The 15,366-nt window shown below is 41.4% G+C and overlaps 1 protein-coding gene across 1 annotated transcript in view; it reads left to right on the forward strand.

Moving 5' to 3' along the window:
- Window positions 1–14,463, forward strand: part of LOC130928844 (inactive ubiquitin carboxyl-terminal hydrolase 53) — a 42,773-nt gene extending 28,310 nt beyond the window's left edge. The window contains exons 13-17 of the mRNA XM_057855617.1: window positions 1,182–1,908; window positions 2,020–2,081; window positions 8,988–9,042; window positions 9,113–9,720; window positions 13,742–14,463. Of these exons, the coding sequence (XP_057711600.1) occupies window positions 1,182–1,908; window positions 2,020–2,081; window positions 8,988–9,042; window positions 9,113–9,720; window positions 13,742–13,821 (1,532 nt within the window). The 3' untranslated portion in view covers window positions 13,822–14,463. The remainder of the gene's footprint in view (window positions 1–1,181; window positions 1,909–2,019; window positions 2,082–8,987; window positions 9,043–9,112; window positions 9,721–13,741) is intronic.
- The last annotated feature ends 903 nt before the right edge of the window (window positions 14,464–15,366 follow it).

Here is a 15,366-nt window from a genome sequence, read left to right on the forward strand (position 1 = left end):
CAGCCTATCCTCTGTCCCGAAGCCCAGCAAAGGAGCCATCGTCACCCCCCTCTGGAATCCAGGGTGGTCCCCCGGGCCACCCACGCCCCCATCAACCAGTCTTCAGGGAGAGGAACGTCCGCCCACCCGGCAGACGAGCCGCAGCCCCACAACCGGCACGGCACGCCACATGACCCCCAGCGGCCTACCAAGCCCAGGCGCAGGGCAGGGTCCCCTGCTGGAGCAGGCGACACCCTGCCAATACGCCGGGGCCCAGCCAGTATCCCGTGACGGAGCACATGGCGGATACCCAGGCAAAGAATAGAGGGGAAAGTGGAAGCATGAGAACGCTGAAGAGCCGCCGCGGGGCGACGCGAGATTGGAGCCCCAACCTCCCCCCACTCCCGCAGCCAGGCAGAGTGGAGGCCACGCCCCGGGAGCCACGCCGTAGACAGAAAGTGTGGACCCACCTCGCACCCTATTACTGTGGCTACCAGCCATTACCCAGCACCGTGATGGGATCGTGTGGGGAGGGTAGTGCAATGTATGCATTAAAATAGGAGAGCTCAGCTGGCGGCAGTGGGACCGTTGCATGGAATTTCTACCCAGCTGCCCGTCCCACCACCTTTTGCTGGAGTTCTCCCGTGGGGTATGATGTGTGTGGTACGTTAAAATGGCTGGGCCTGCCGTGAGGAGGTAACCGTGAGCACCCCCCCACCAACAGGTCCCATCCATTCCACAACCTTGGTGTGTGATGCATTAAAATCAGGGGGGAGCCGGGCCGGGACTGTATGGCCCCGTCCCAACTCTCCCCGGAGGAATGAATGAGTATGTAGGTGCTTTTTCTGCCCTTCCTCCTTTTTCTCACCGACCTTCCGCGCTTGTTGTTCATTGTAAATTGCTTTCTGGAACTGGAAAATACAAGTTTTGGTCAGTAAACACCCTTGGGTCGCTTCCTGTTGATCATGGGGCAATTCTAGGTCACTTACTGTTGATTTTGGAGCACTTTTTGTGCAATGTTTTTTTTTTTTTTTTTTTTTGCAGTTCAGAGTTGAAAATCAGTAGGAGTAAATGGAAATGGTGTTGAATGTACCATTGAGCAAAAACTTTTTGCGCGCCTTGTTTTTGTGTATAAAGATCTCCAGAATGGCAATTGAGAGTGTCGTTTCAACTGTGACAAAAAGTCATTTCTTCCCTCACAGATCCAGGTCAAGAACGCTTCCAATCCCGATCCATCTCTCCCCCAGAAAATGGTTTCAAGCAACATATTGAGACTCGTCTCTACAGCAGTCAGGGAAAAGGTCCCACGCGGACCGAACGCCCGCTTCAACTCGGCAGCGGTGCTTCTCGCGGGTCGCTTCGCTTCACCTCCGGGGTTCAGGTGTTACCCGCCGAGCCCGTCGTGAGAAGCTTCCGCTACGGCGGGAAAGCTGACGCCGACGGCTACGACACGGACAGCAGCCAAGACTCTCGCGGGAACAGTCGCGGCAGAGCCGCTCGTCCGTGGAAGCCCATGCGCGAGGCGCTCAACGTGGACAGCATCTTAAGCGACGACGGTCGGCGAGAAAGTCCGAGGAGACGGCCCAGCGGCACGTCGCCCACGCGAGAGCGGGAGGCTCCGTGGCTCGGCCGAGAAGAGCGCAAACCCAAGAGCCTTATGACTATTTACGAAGACGACCGACGGCACGAAAACGGCGGAAGCCGCAGCTCTCTGGACTCTCTCGGCCGAGGCGGTTACTCCGAAAAGGACAGGTCGAAAGGCTCGGCCGCGCTTAAAGTCTACGGCGACAACTGGAAGATCCAGCGAACTGAATCGGGTTACGAAAGCAGCGACAGAATCAGCAATAGCTCTGCAAATTTGGACTCACCTGTCGTGGAAAACTTTCCCCCCAAGGATCTCCATCCCATTCCCGAGCTGCATCTGAACAGGTGAAGAAACACATTTCTATAGAATCACTGTCATGTCAAAGCTTAGACAGGCAAAAGTTGTATTTCATGGAATTTTGCACTACATTCATAATCCATTCTTGTTGTCTTTAGGGATCAATTCCCTCCAAGGGCAGCAAGCGATGATGACCTATTGCACACAACTTTTTTAACCGGTAAGTCACCATTGCTGACCTTTTGACTGGGTTGATTGACCCACTAAGAGTGTAGCAGTTTAGTTTAGCAGTCGGCCAGACTGTTTAGCTCAGTTGCCTGGGTGCTTCGCCGTTCCCGGGTTTGACCCCTGCTGGGAGCGTAGTACTTGATGTTCCATCAAAGACTACAGGAGTGTCATATACATTTTATATTGGTGAGAAATGTTGAAGTCAGTGCACTTTTGCAGTGCAGTTAGCATTTATTTTACGTAAATATGTTGAAGTACAATGCTAGTCTGTTAGTGAATGTAGCAAGCGGCCGCCTGATATAAACAGAGCATTTCCGGTGCAGATTCTTGTGAAGGAATGCTTAAATCCCTATATTCTTTATAGATATGGATGTAAAAAAGTCTTGATTCTTGGTTAAAAGCAAAAAAAAAACATGTAGTTAGCATTTATTTTACGTAAATATGTCGAAGTTGAAAATTCTGGTGAATAAATGCTTAATTCGCTGAATTCTTTCTAGATATGGAGATAAAATAGTCTTGATTCTTGGTTAAAAAACGTGCACTTAGCATTTATTTTCCGTAAATATGTTAAGTACAGTGCTAGTCTCTTAGTGAATGTAGCTAGCGGCCACCTGATGTAAACAGAGCTTTTCCGGTGAAGATTCTTGTGAATGAATGCTTAAATCCCCGAATTCCTTATTGATATGGATGTAAAACAGTCTCGATTCTTGATTAAAAGCAAAAAAAAAAACAGTGCAGTTAGCATTTATTTTACGTAAATATGTCGCAGTTGAAAATTCTGGTGAAGAAATGCTTTAATCCCTGAATTCTTTCTAGATATGGACGTAAAACAGTCTTGATTCTTGGTTAAAAAATGTGCAGTTAGCATTTATTTTACGTAAATATGTTGAAGTATAGTGCTAGTCTCTTAGTGAATGTAGCTAGCGGCCGCCTGATGTGAACAGCGCTTTTCCGGTGAAGATTCTTGTGAATGAATGCTTAAATCTCCAAATTCCTTATAGATATGGATGTAAAACAGTCTTGGTTATTGGTTAAAAGCAAACAAAAAACGTGTAGTTAGAATTTATTTTACGTAAATATGTCGAAGTTGAAAACTCTTGTGAATAAATGCTTAAATCCCTGAATTGTTTATAGATATGGATGTAAAACAGTCTCGATTCTTGGTTAAAAGCAAAAAAAAAAAGTGCAGTTAGCGTTTATTTTACTTAAATATGTTGAAGTACAACGCTAGCCTGTTAGTAAATGTAGCTAGCGGCCGGCTTATGTAAACAGAGCTTTTCCGGTGAAAATTCTTGTGAATAAATGCTTAAATCCCCGAATATCTGATAGAGATGGACGTAAAACAGTCTATATTCTTGGTTAAAAGCAAAAAAAACCCGTACAGTCAGCATTCATTTTACGTAAATATTGCGAACTGTGATGCCAATGCAGTAGCGGCTAATTTCTCCCATTGATTTTTTTTTTCACAACGTTTCAAAATACATGCATGGTACGAAATATACAATAATGACCTTGAATCCTCAATCAAATCACTCGTGAGACAATCCTTCCTGCTTGTATGCTGTCTAGCTTTCATACTTTTTCAACAGAAATCCAGCGTTAGCTTGCTGCGTGCGTGTCTTTGTGAATAGCTAGCTCCTCTTGATGTGGGCGGCCCCCTACTTAAAGCCGAGGCGCAAGGCATGACCGATCTGACCCGTCATTATGAGGTCTATGGACGTAGCCATACAGAGCAACCTAAGATTTGACAGCTGCCCAATCCAGAGTAGGCTTCAGCTATGTGACCTTATCTTCCATACCATCGGAAAAGCAAACGATTGGATGGATTGTTCCATACATTGGCCTAGTCCCCGTTCCCCCAGCCACTTTTCCATTAGTGGAAAATGTCGAGTGAGCATGGTTATTTCTATGGACGAGCTTGCGGTTTATGTGGCCAAAGTCAGTTTACAAATCCTTGAAAAGAGTGCTCTCGCGGTCAGAAAACGTCTAAGCAGACATTGGTGTAAAATTTCCACTTTTACCAGGGAACACTGTCAAATCATAATGCTAAATCATCCTTGGCGGCATCAGCGACACCTCATTGGGAGACTGTAGAAACACACCGGAAAGGCTATCACCGCTCCTGTTTGCACTTGACCGTGCGACCCACCGGCCCTAATGAACCCACGGGCCGATCTAATGGATTCCCTCGCCTCGCTTTTTGCATAATTGCCTGTCCTTGAGTTTGCGTGCCGAGGCCGAGCTTGAATTACGGTTGCCGCTCACGCGGGTGGACGTTAGCTCGAACGTCAACTCCCATCTTAAAATAGTCGATTGATTCACCCGCCAACTAGTGATGTTTTAGCGCTGTGTTTCAGTCTCAAGCAGAGAGGTGTGTCTTTATTTTGAAGAGCTCATATTACAACACCTAGCAAAAAGTATAGAATTACCAGTCTCGGACGAGCACTCACTCAGACATTTTATCATGTTGAACAAACTCTGTTAAAAAGCTTGAAAAAATAATGAATTAGTTCAAAAGTGCAACTCTTTAGCATTCAGAAACAGTCAAAGAAATGAATAAAAAACATTGTGGTGGTACGTAAGTGTTACATTTATAGAGCAAGTGCAGGGAAATAAATGTGGAATCATGAGAAACAAACAAAGAAATAACAATCAAAACACATCTCTGGTATTTAGTTGCACCACCTTTGACTTTTATGACAACTTGCGGTCTTAGAGGCATGGACTTGATGAGTTTCTTCATCAATTTTGTGCCAACTCTTTTTGATTGCAGTTGCCTGATCATCCTTGCAGGTCGGAGCCTTTTTTTCAATTTCCACCACAGGTTTTCAATAGGGTTGAGATCTGGGCTGTTAGCAGGCATTGCCATTAACTGGATGAGTCTTTCTCCAAGGAATGCTTTAACAGTTTGAGCTCTGTGGCATGATGCATTGTCATCTTGGAAAATGAAAACATATTTTCAATTGCAGGGATAAAAAGCTGTCTAAAATTTCAATGTAAACTCGTGCATTTTTTGAAGATTTAACCACAGTGCTTTTGCCTGACATGCAGCCCCATATCATCAAGGACTGAGGGAATTTTGATGTTTACTTCAGGAAGTCCTCTTTGTAAATCTCACTGGAACGGCACCTAACAAAAGTTCCGGCATCATCACCTTATCCAATGTAGATTCTTGACTCATCACTGAAAGTAACCTTCATCCAGTCATTCACAGTCCATGATTGCCTCTCCTGAGCCCATTGCGGTCTTGTTCTTTTCTGTTTAAGTGTCAATGATGGTTTCCTGTATGAAAATCCCATTTCCTTTAAGCAATTTTGCACAGTTCTGTCACATACCTTGACTCCAGCTTCCTCCCGTTTCTTCATTTGTCTTGTTGTACATCTTCTGTTTTCAAGACATATGGCCTTTAGTTGTTTGTCATAACATTAGGATGTCTACCAGTACGCCTAAATTTAACAACCTTGCCATGCTGTTTGTACTTGGTCCAGATTTTTGATACAGCTTTCGATGTTTTCTTCAGGAAGTCATCTTTGTAACTCTCACTGGACCGGCACCTAACAAAAGTTCCGGCATCATCACCTTATCCAATGTAGATTCTTGACTGATCACCGAAAATAACCTTCATCCAGTCATTCACAGTCCATGATTGCCTCTCCTTAGCCCATTGAGATCTTGTTCTTTTCCGTTTAAGTGTCAAAGATGGTTTCCTTTTAGCTTTCCTGTATGAAAATCCCATTTCCTTTAGGCAATTTTGCACAGCTCTGTCACATAACTTGACTTGGTCCAGATTTTTGATACAGCTGACTGTGAACAGCTCACATCTTTGGCAACCATACGCGTAGTGTTACCTTCTTCAAGAAGTTTGATCATCCTCTCTTTGGTCTCAAGCGACATCTCTCTTGTTGGAGCCATGATTCTTGTGAATCCACTTGGTCACACAGCCCTCCAAGGTGTAATAACTGCACTGCTTTTAGCTGCTGACTAACGAGCAGATCTAATCTAAGGTGGGGGCTCAATTAAGGAAAGAAAATTGACTGGGTGTGTTTGTATTTTCTACTCAAAATGGAGTGATTCCATATTTTTTCTTTAGAATGGAGTGATTGTATATTTATTTCCCTGCACCACAATGTTTTTTTTTTCATTTCTTTTAGTGTTTCTGAATGCCAAGGAGTGGCACTTTTGAAGTAATTCATTATTTTTACAAGCTTTTTATCTGAGTTTGTTCTACAAAATAAAATGTCTGAGTGAATTTTCGTCCGAGACTGGTGATTCCATACTTTTTGCTAGGGGTTGTTGCAGTCTCATATTGTGAATTGCCACATTGACACAAGAGTGTTGTGGTGAGAGTGCATGGGTGATTGGGGTAGGGTGTTCTGACCGCACTGTAATTGCATGCCAGTAGAAAGGATTTAGTGCCTTTAATGCTTTGACGCATCGCAGATGGCTACTCGCTCCCTTCGTTTGGTCAGATGCTCTTGTGGATAGCAGTGTCATGATTTCATGGCATTTTTTGACCATGACCATTTTTGAATACATTTTTCAAGAAATGAATGGAAAAAAAACACTGTGGTTGTTCAGTAAATGTTACTTTTATAGAGTAAGTGAAAGGAAATATATATGGAATCACTCCATTCTGAGGGAAAAAAATATGGAATAATGGGAAACAAAGAAATAAACTAGGGCTGTCAAACGATTAAAATTTTTAATCGAGTTAATCACAGCTTAAAAATTAATTAATCTTAATGAATCGCAATTTAAACCATCTATAAAATATGCCATATTTTTCTGTAAATTATTGTTGGAATGAAAGATAAGACACAAGACGGATATATGCATTCAACATATGGTACATAAGTCCTGTATTTGTTTATTATGACAAATCAACAAGATGGCATTAACATTATTAACATTCTCTTAAAGCGATCCATGGATAGAAAGACTTGTCGTTCTTAAAAGATAAATGTTAGTACAAGTTATAGAAATTTTATATGAAAACCCCTGTTAATGTTTTCGTTTTGTTAAAATTTGTCAAATTTTCAATCAAAAAATTAACTAGTAGCTCGCCATTGTTGATGTCAATAATTACATCATGCTCACTCATGGTACTAACCCATAAAATCAGTTGGACCCAAGCGCCAGCAGAGGGAGCCAAACACCAAAAAACAAGTAACAAGCGAACATTACACCGGACTGTCATTTTAGTCTGTTTGAGCGGGGCATGTGCGTTAATTGCGTCAAATATTTTAACGTGATTAATTTAACAAATTAATTACCGCCCGTTAACGCGATAATTTTGACAGCCCTAAAATAAACACATCTCTATTATTTAGTAGCACCACCTCTGGCTTTTATGACAGCTTGCAGTCTCTGACGCATGGACGTCAATTTGGTGCCAACTCTCTTTGATTGCAGATGCCAGATCGTCCTTGCAGGTCGGAGACTTGCTGTGGACCATTTCTTTTCAATTTCCACCACAGGTTTTCAATAGGGTTGAGATCTGGGCTATTTGCAGGCCAGGAAATTGACTGGATGAGTCTTTCTTCAAGGAATGCTTTAGCGGTTTTAGCTCTGGCATGATGCGCTGTCATCTTGGAAAATGACAGGATTCAGTTTATAATTGGGAAACTGAGGAAATTTAGATGGTTTGTTCAGGCAGTCATCTTTGTAAATCTCTCTGGAACAGCACCAAACAAAGATTCCAGCGTCATCACCTTGTCCAATGCAGATTCTTGACTCTTGACACCTTGTCCAATGCAGATTCTCGACTCTTGACAAGGTGATGATGCTGGAACTTTGGTTTGGTGCCGTTCCAGTGAGATTTACAAAGATGACTGCCTGAAGAAAACATCAAAATTCCCTCAGTCCTTGATAATATGGGGCTGATTGTCAGGCAAAGGCACTGGGGGGATGGCTGTGGTTAAATCTTCAATACATGCACAAGTTTACATAGAAATTTTCGACAACTTTCTTATCCCTTAAATTGAAAGTATGTCATTTTCCAAGATGACAATGCATCGTGCCACAGAGCTAAAACTGTTAAAGCATTCCTGGGAGAAAGACTCATCCGGTCAATGTCAGGGCCTGCAAATAGTCCAGATCTCAACCCGATTGAAAACCTGTGGTGGAAATTGGAAAGAAAATGGCTCCGACCTGCTAGGATGATCTGGCAACTGCAATCAAAGTGGGTTGGCACGTAATTGATGAAGAATACTCATCAAGTCCACTGCAAGCTGTCATAAAAGCCAGAGGTGGTGCTACTAAATAATAGAGATTTGTTTTGATTATTTCTTTGTTTGTTTCTCATGATTCCATATTGGTTTTCCTTAGAATGGAGTGATTCCATATATATATCCCTGCTCTTGCTCTATAAATGTAACATTTCTCACCACCACGATGTGTTTTATTCATTTATTTTAGTGTTATTTTTTCAAGCTTTTTATCTGAGTTTGTTCAACATGATAAAATGTCTGAGTGAGTCCTCGTCCAAGACTAGAGATTCCATATTTTTTGCTAGGGCTTGTATTTCTAAGGACTCTGGATGAGCTGCAGCATTCTGATTGATTTTTTCCGTGTCATCTGAGTTGGAGGGCGCATATTGATGTTAAATAAAAACGGTCTGAGAACGGACCTTTGAGGGACCCCGCATGTTACATTCATTCGCTGCCAGAATTGACAGCAGAAAGATGAAACCTGCCACACAATTGGATGTCTGCCATGATCAATGGAACTGAAAGGGTTCACTCCGAGGTTGCAGGGTTTGAATTTGCTGCCAGATCCCCTCACAGCTACACAGATACTTCTGTTCCGAGCACAGAGTCTGCCAGATGTTGGCTGGCTTTATTTTAGACCTTTTGATGCCGGAGTCTTAACATCTGACTGCTTTGTATTTTTGTTTCAGGTGAACAATGGCGAAAGTCTCCGGATATGCGTGACTCTGACAAGCAGTTACAGAGGTAAAGGAAATCAAAAAAATTCACAGCAGACCGCACAGGTATCAAGGGTTTTTTTTCCTTTTGGTTTTAGAAAAAGAGCTTTCCGACACACCCCGGGAATCTCGCACTTCGACAGGCCGGACGGTAAAAGAAACGATGACAGCGATAGTCCGGTGAGCCCGGTGCCGACTTACTTGACGAAGACCGGTAGCTCCAATGATTTGGCCAGAGCCTTCCCCGAACACGAGGAGATCAGCAATGACGATTCGCCACCTCCTCTACCTCCTAAACCGTTTTTCGGCGATCAGAGCAGCTCGGCGGAACCGCCGGAAATACCCGCCCGCCGACCCGTCCTTTCGAACACCCTGATCCGCTGGATCGAGACGCCGGCCGAGCACCGTCTCTGGTCCGACGCCAGCTCCAACAAGTCTTCGGACCAAGACCGTAACGACCTGTCGGCCAGCGAGAGCGAAGAGAAGCTTCCCGGACGAGAGGGCGCCGACTCTCCCGACGTGGTTCAACCTACAACTTACTTCTCCGTCGACAACTGCATGACAGACACTTATCGAGCCAAATACCACAAGAGACCCGCCTTGTACACGAGAGTCGAGGAACACACGTCTTCGGGGGAGAGCGACGTGGATGCAAAAGGTCTTCCCGCTGAGCTGTTACAACTCCCAGATGACCGAACGCAATCAGGTACCCCTAAAATAGCCGTTTTGGTGTAGGGTTGGGCGATATGGCCTGTAGTAAGTATCACGTTAAATTGAGCAGCCTTGTATGGAGCCCCCCGGGTGCCAGGGTAGAAAAAATAAAAAAACATCTGTACCCACAGATTACTAATCTATACCCACAGTTTATTAAATTTACTAATCTCTACCCACAGATGACTAAACTGTATCCACAGTTTAGCAATCTGTACCCACAGTTTACTAAACTGTACCCACAATTTACTAATCTGTACCCACAGTTTACTAAACTGTACCCACAGATTACTAAACCCTACCCAAAGATTACTTTTCTGTACCCACAGTTTACTAATTTGCACCCCCAGTTTACTAAACTGTACCCACAGTTTACTAAACTGTACCCACAGTTTACTTATCTGTACCTACAGTTTAGCAATGACCCGGAAACTGTAGTCACCAATGTTTGGCGGGGACTCCAAACGACCGAGCAAGCACCTGCACCTTTTGCCCTCGGCGAACAAAGGGGTTTTAAAAGGTAACTATCGCACATTTTCTTTGGTAACCGTCTACATTTTCAGGTGTCATCAATCAATATGGCATGTTGTGTGTTAGTAGCCGCTAATGCGGCTACTAAAAATAGCTGACAAATGAACACTACTTGAATTAAGCACGCACGGACACGACAGCAGCAAGAAAATGTGCAAACACAACATGCCATATTGATTGATGACACCTGAAAGGCGCCTACCAAAGAAAACGTGCAATAGTTACCTTTTAAAACCCCTTTGTTCGCCGAGGGCAAATGGTGCAGATGGTTGCTCGGTCGGTCCCTCGGCGTTTGGACTCGGAGTCCCCACCAAACATTGGTGACTACTGTTTCCGGGTCATTGCTATACTGTGGGTACAGATTAGTAAACTGTGGGCACAGATTAGTAAACTGTGGGTACAGTTTAATAAACTGTGGGTACAGATTAGTAAACTGTACCCACAGGTTAGTAAACTGGGTACAGATTAGCTGATTTTTTATTTTTTCTATCGTGGCACCCGGAGGGCTCCGTAGCCTTGATAACAATAAAGGACAATAATTTCGCCCAATCGGACTGTCATATAATTTGAAAATCTGAATCACTGCGTGAAATGCAAATTGTTTCTCGTTGATTTATTTTATTTTTTTTACCAGATTTCACTTTATCATATATTAAGGCTATATATTCTTGTAAACAATAAGAATTCAAGTATGAACATTTATATACGAGTGTATGACTTGAACAATGTACAACACTGTAAAAATCAATACAACGACTGTGCAAACATGTCATTGTAACACAAATGATTTCCAGCTTGAAAGTACACTTCAGACAACTTATTGTTAATGGTTTTTTTTCTTCGGAGCATTTTTTAATACATGCACCCCCCACACAGACACACACATATTAAAGCTATATTGCTCTTTTCCCAATGAAACATTTTTAAGATTTAATGATGGCAGTAATGACACTTACATATATACTAGGGCTGTCAAAATTATCGCGTTAACGGGCGTTAATTAATTTTTTAAATTAATCACATTAAAATATTTGACGCAATTAACGCAGATGCCCCGCTCAGAGAGATTTAAATGACAGTACACAGTGAAAAGCTCACTTGTTGTGTTTTATGGAGTTTTGCCGCCCTCTGCTGGCGCTTGGGTGCAACTGATTTTATAGGCTTCAGCATCCATGAGCATTGTGTAAGTAATTATTGACATCAACAATGGCGGGCTACTAGTTTATTTTTTGATTGAAAATTTTACAAATTTTATTAAAACGAAAACATTAAGAGGGGTTTTAATATAAAATTTCTCTAACTTGTACGAACATTTTTCTTTTAAGAACTACAAGTCTTTCTATCCATGGATCGCTTTAACAGAATATTATTACAGAAAAATATGGCATATTTTATAGATGGTTTGAATTGCGATTAATTGCGATTAATTACGATTAATTTTTAAGCTGTAATTAACTCGATTAAAAGTTTTAATCGTTTGACAGCCCTAATATATACATATACTTACATATAGATACACACACACACACACACACACACACACACACACACACATATATATATTTTGGGTTAGGGCTATATATTAGGGCTGCAGCTACCGAATATTTTAGTCGATTAATCGATGGACTAGTTACTTCGAATAATCGAGTAATCGGATAAGAAACATGAAAAATTAAAATACCTCAGCTGAGCCTCAAACTTTTTTTTTTTTTTTTTAAATGAGGATCTATGTACAACAAAACAATTGGCTAACTTTCAAAGAAAAAGTCCGCTAGCTTAAATGCTATAAAATGCTAACTTTTTTTTTTTTTTTTTTTTTTACAATGCTCTTAACAACTTGTTCAGACACATATTCCCACAAAAAGTGTCCGAATATACCTATAAACTAAATTATGAATGCATTAAAAACATTAGCTCAAACAAAAACTTAGCCTAAGTTGGTCTTAACAGGGAGCAGTTGGATTCAGCCATGTGAAAAGAGGCAGACACGAGGGACTCGAGGCGGAATAGAAGGCAGTGTATCCACCCTAGTCAATAAAACTAAATGCATACACCTTCAAAATAAACCATTGCAACACCACTTTAATGAAACGAATACTCGAAGCAACAAAATTTAATTTGAATATTTTTTCTAATCGAATACTCGAGTTAATCGATTAATCGTTGCAGCACTAATACATATATATACATATATATATACTAGGGCTGTCAAAATTACCGCGTTAACGGGCGGTAATTAATTTTTTAAATTAATCACGTTAAAATATTTGACGCAATTAACGCACATGCCCCACTCAAACAGATTAAAATGACAGCACAGGGCAATGTCAACTTGTTACTTGTGTTTTTTGGATTTTTGTCGCCCTCTGCTGGCACTTCGGTGCGACTGATTTTATGGGCTTAAGCACCCATGAGCATTGTGTAATTATTGACATCAACAATGGTGACCTACTAGTTTATTTTTTGATTGAAAATTTTACAAAATTTTAATAAAACAAAAACATTAAGAGGGGTTTTAATATAAAATTTCTGTAACTTGTATTAACATTTCAAAGTCTTTCTATCCTTGGATCGCTTTAAGAGAATGTTAATAATGTTAATGCCATCTTGTTGATTTATTGTTATAATAAACAAATACAGTACTTATGTACCGTATGTTAAATGTATATATCCATCTTGTGTATCTTTCCATTCCAACAATAATTTACAGAAAAATATGGCATATTTTATAGATGGTTTGAATTGCAATTAATTACGATTCATTAATTTTTAAGATGCAATTAACTCGATTAAAAATTGTAATCGTTTGACAGCCCTAATATAATACATATATATATATATATATATATATATATACTATAGAGAGAGATATAGAGCATATACAGAAAAATAGCTGGCCATTAAACGGTCATATTATAGGCTTCACTGCTGGATTATAATTTATGATGAATGCTTTACCAATATGAAACACATCAAAGAAATCACAGACACAGATACAAAATAACGTGACATACTAATTGCTAAATGCAGTCCGTGCCCAATCCACTCATTGAGTTCAGCCGTTTCGACAAGATTAGAGCCGCTATCCGACTCCCAACACGTTCATTTGTTGCGCTAGCCGCTCGCGTTAGCTTGTGGCCTGGCTACCAGTAGAAAGCAGTGAAAGCACCCTCTTCTGATATCGTGAGAACCAGGGAGGAAAGCGGGTGAAAGCCCGCCTGGAAACCTCCAAGAGTACTTAATGTCAGGTGAAAGTTTGGCGAAGCTCCCGTAAGCCAGACTCCCATCAAGTTAGCCGCTAGCGTTAGCAGACCGGGCTTCTGTTAGAGTTCCTGGTAACCACGTGACTTCATACTTAAGCACACTGACAGCTTCTTCTCATCGTGAAGAATTTCGGTAATGGTACATTTTCGGTATAGCTTCCAGCTCTACTTGGACGTCTCTTAACACAGTTCCCAACCCACCTTGCCCACCTTTGTTTACAGGCTACTCTCCTCCTACCAAGCCCGTTGTAAAGTGGAACCCGGTGACCCCGAAAGATCTGGACGAACACGGATTCCTGTAGGTGGCGCCAAAGCAACGACGGGCCTCTGACGGGATACCAAAAACAGAAATCTCTATGCATTACAATTGTTGCACAGTTTGAATGTCTTGAACAAGAATGTGACAGCTAAACAGATTGCTCCTGTGAACACGAATTTTGAATTTGCACAACTAGAAAGGTACAGAAAGAGGGGACGTGTCCTCTCTTCAGGGTTTTTCCTAACCGGGCGAGTTTGTACTTTCCTGGTACGTTAGTGGATCCCAGGGATCCGTGTGAGAAATGGGTACAGCCACAAGTGCGATGCTCGAGAGAAGGGTTTCCCTTATCTTAGGTGATTCAGGTGTTGCTAACAATAATGCCCACGCAGTTCAGCCCTCCTGAGGTGATGGGGAATTTCTGCCTACTAGTGGCAAGTATGTGGCACAAACAAAGTCTTAGCACTGGATGACACTCCTCACTGCAAACTTTTTTTTTTTTTAACTAGCAAAACATTCAAGCATTTGATTCCAGCTAGTTTTTGTTATTAATATATTTGTTCATAGCTCAATGTTTAATAAGTAACGCTGTGCCTTTTTGTATTTTCTTTTTTATTTTTATTGTAGTGCCAAAATAAGGATTGAACCGCTTGTGATTTGTATGTTTTTTTTTTTTCTTTGGGGGGGGGGGGGGCTTGGTTCCAGAGTTTGTATTTTATTTTGTATTGATCAACACTAAAGTGAAATAAACAGTTTTGGTTAACCTTGTTTTTGGATTATTTTGTTTGGATTTTCTGGTACAAAGGCAAAATTATCACGGAACTAGAAAATGCCATTTCTGGAGAAATTCGGTCACTTCCTATAGATTTTTGAGGCATTTCAGGGTTTTCCTGTTAATTTGGGGGCAATTCGGGGTCTCGTCCTGTTGATCTGGGGTCAGTCGCGTTTCTCACAGTAGGCGAAGGTGGGCTGTAAGAAAGTATGTCAGGCGGGTCAAATTTAGCCGAGACTATCGGCAGAGCATTTCTGACTGCGATACAAAGGTTTCCCAGTGAGAAACGCGGGATTTATGCAGTTAGAAAAGTCTCCAGCTCTCCAGTCCAGTCCAACAGTGACCCCTCGTGGCTATGCTTAGTAACTTTACTGGGCTCGTGCGTAAAAGTGACACAAAATACCCCTTAAATGTTTTCTCCGAAATGTGTATTTTACCTAGATATTGTTATTATCACAATGATTCATGTCCAAGAGCCGACTTCCACCGTTGAGTAGGTTTTATTCATTTTCAAGCAACGTAAAAAAAAAAAATAAAAAAAAAACCCTGAGCTGCTCCAGCTTTTATTTTGTTACTTCCGGTCACCAGTCATGTGAATTTGCATATTACGCTAAATATATAGTTCCAACCGTTTCCAGATATAACATTTAAATTGAGTATTTAGATGTAGTATTTATGATTTAGTATATAAATATAAATTTCAGATTTAAAATAAAAAATTCGAATATAAATTTCAGATAAATATTTAGGATATACATATCAGATTTACATTTCGGAAATACATTTTACATTTACGATTTCAATAGATATTTAGTTCTG

The sequence above is a fragment of the Corythoichthys intestinalis genome, chromosome 13 (assembly GCF_030265065.1).
Source record: "Corythoichthys intestinalis isolate RoL2023-P3 chromosome 13, ASM3026506v1, whole genome shotgun sequence".
NCBI lineage: Eukaryota > Metazoa > Chordata > Actinopteri > Syngnathiformes > Syngnathidae > Corythoichthys > Corythoichthys intestinalis.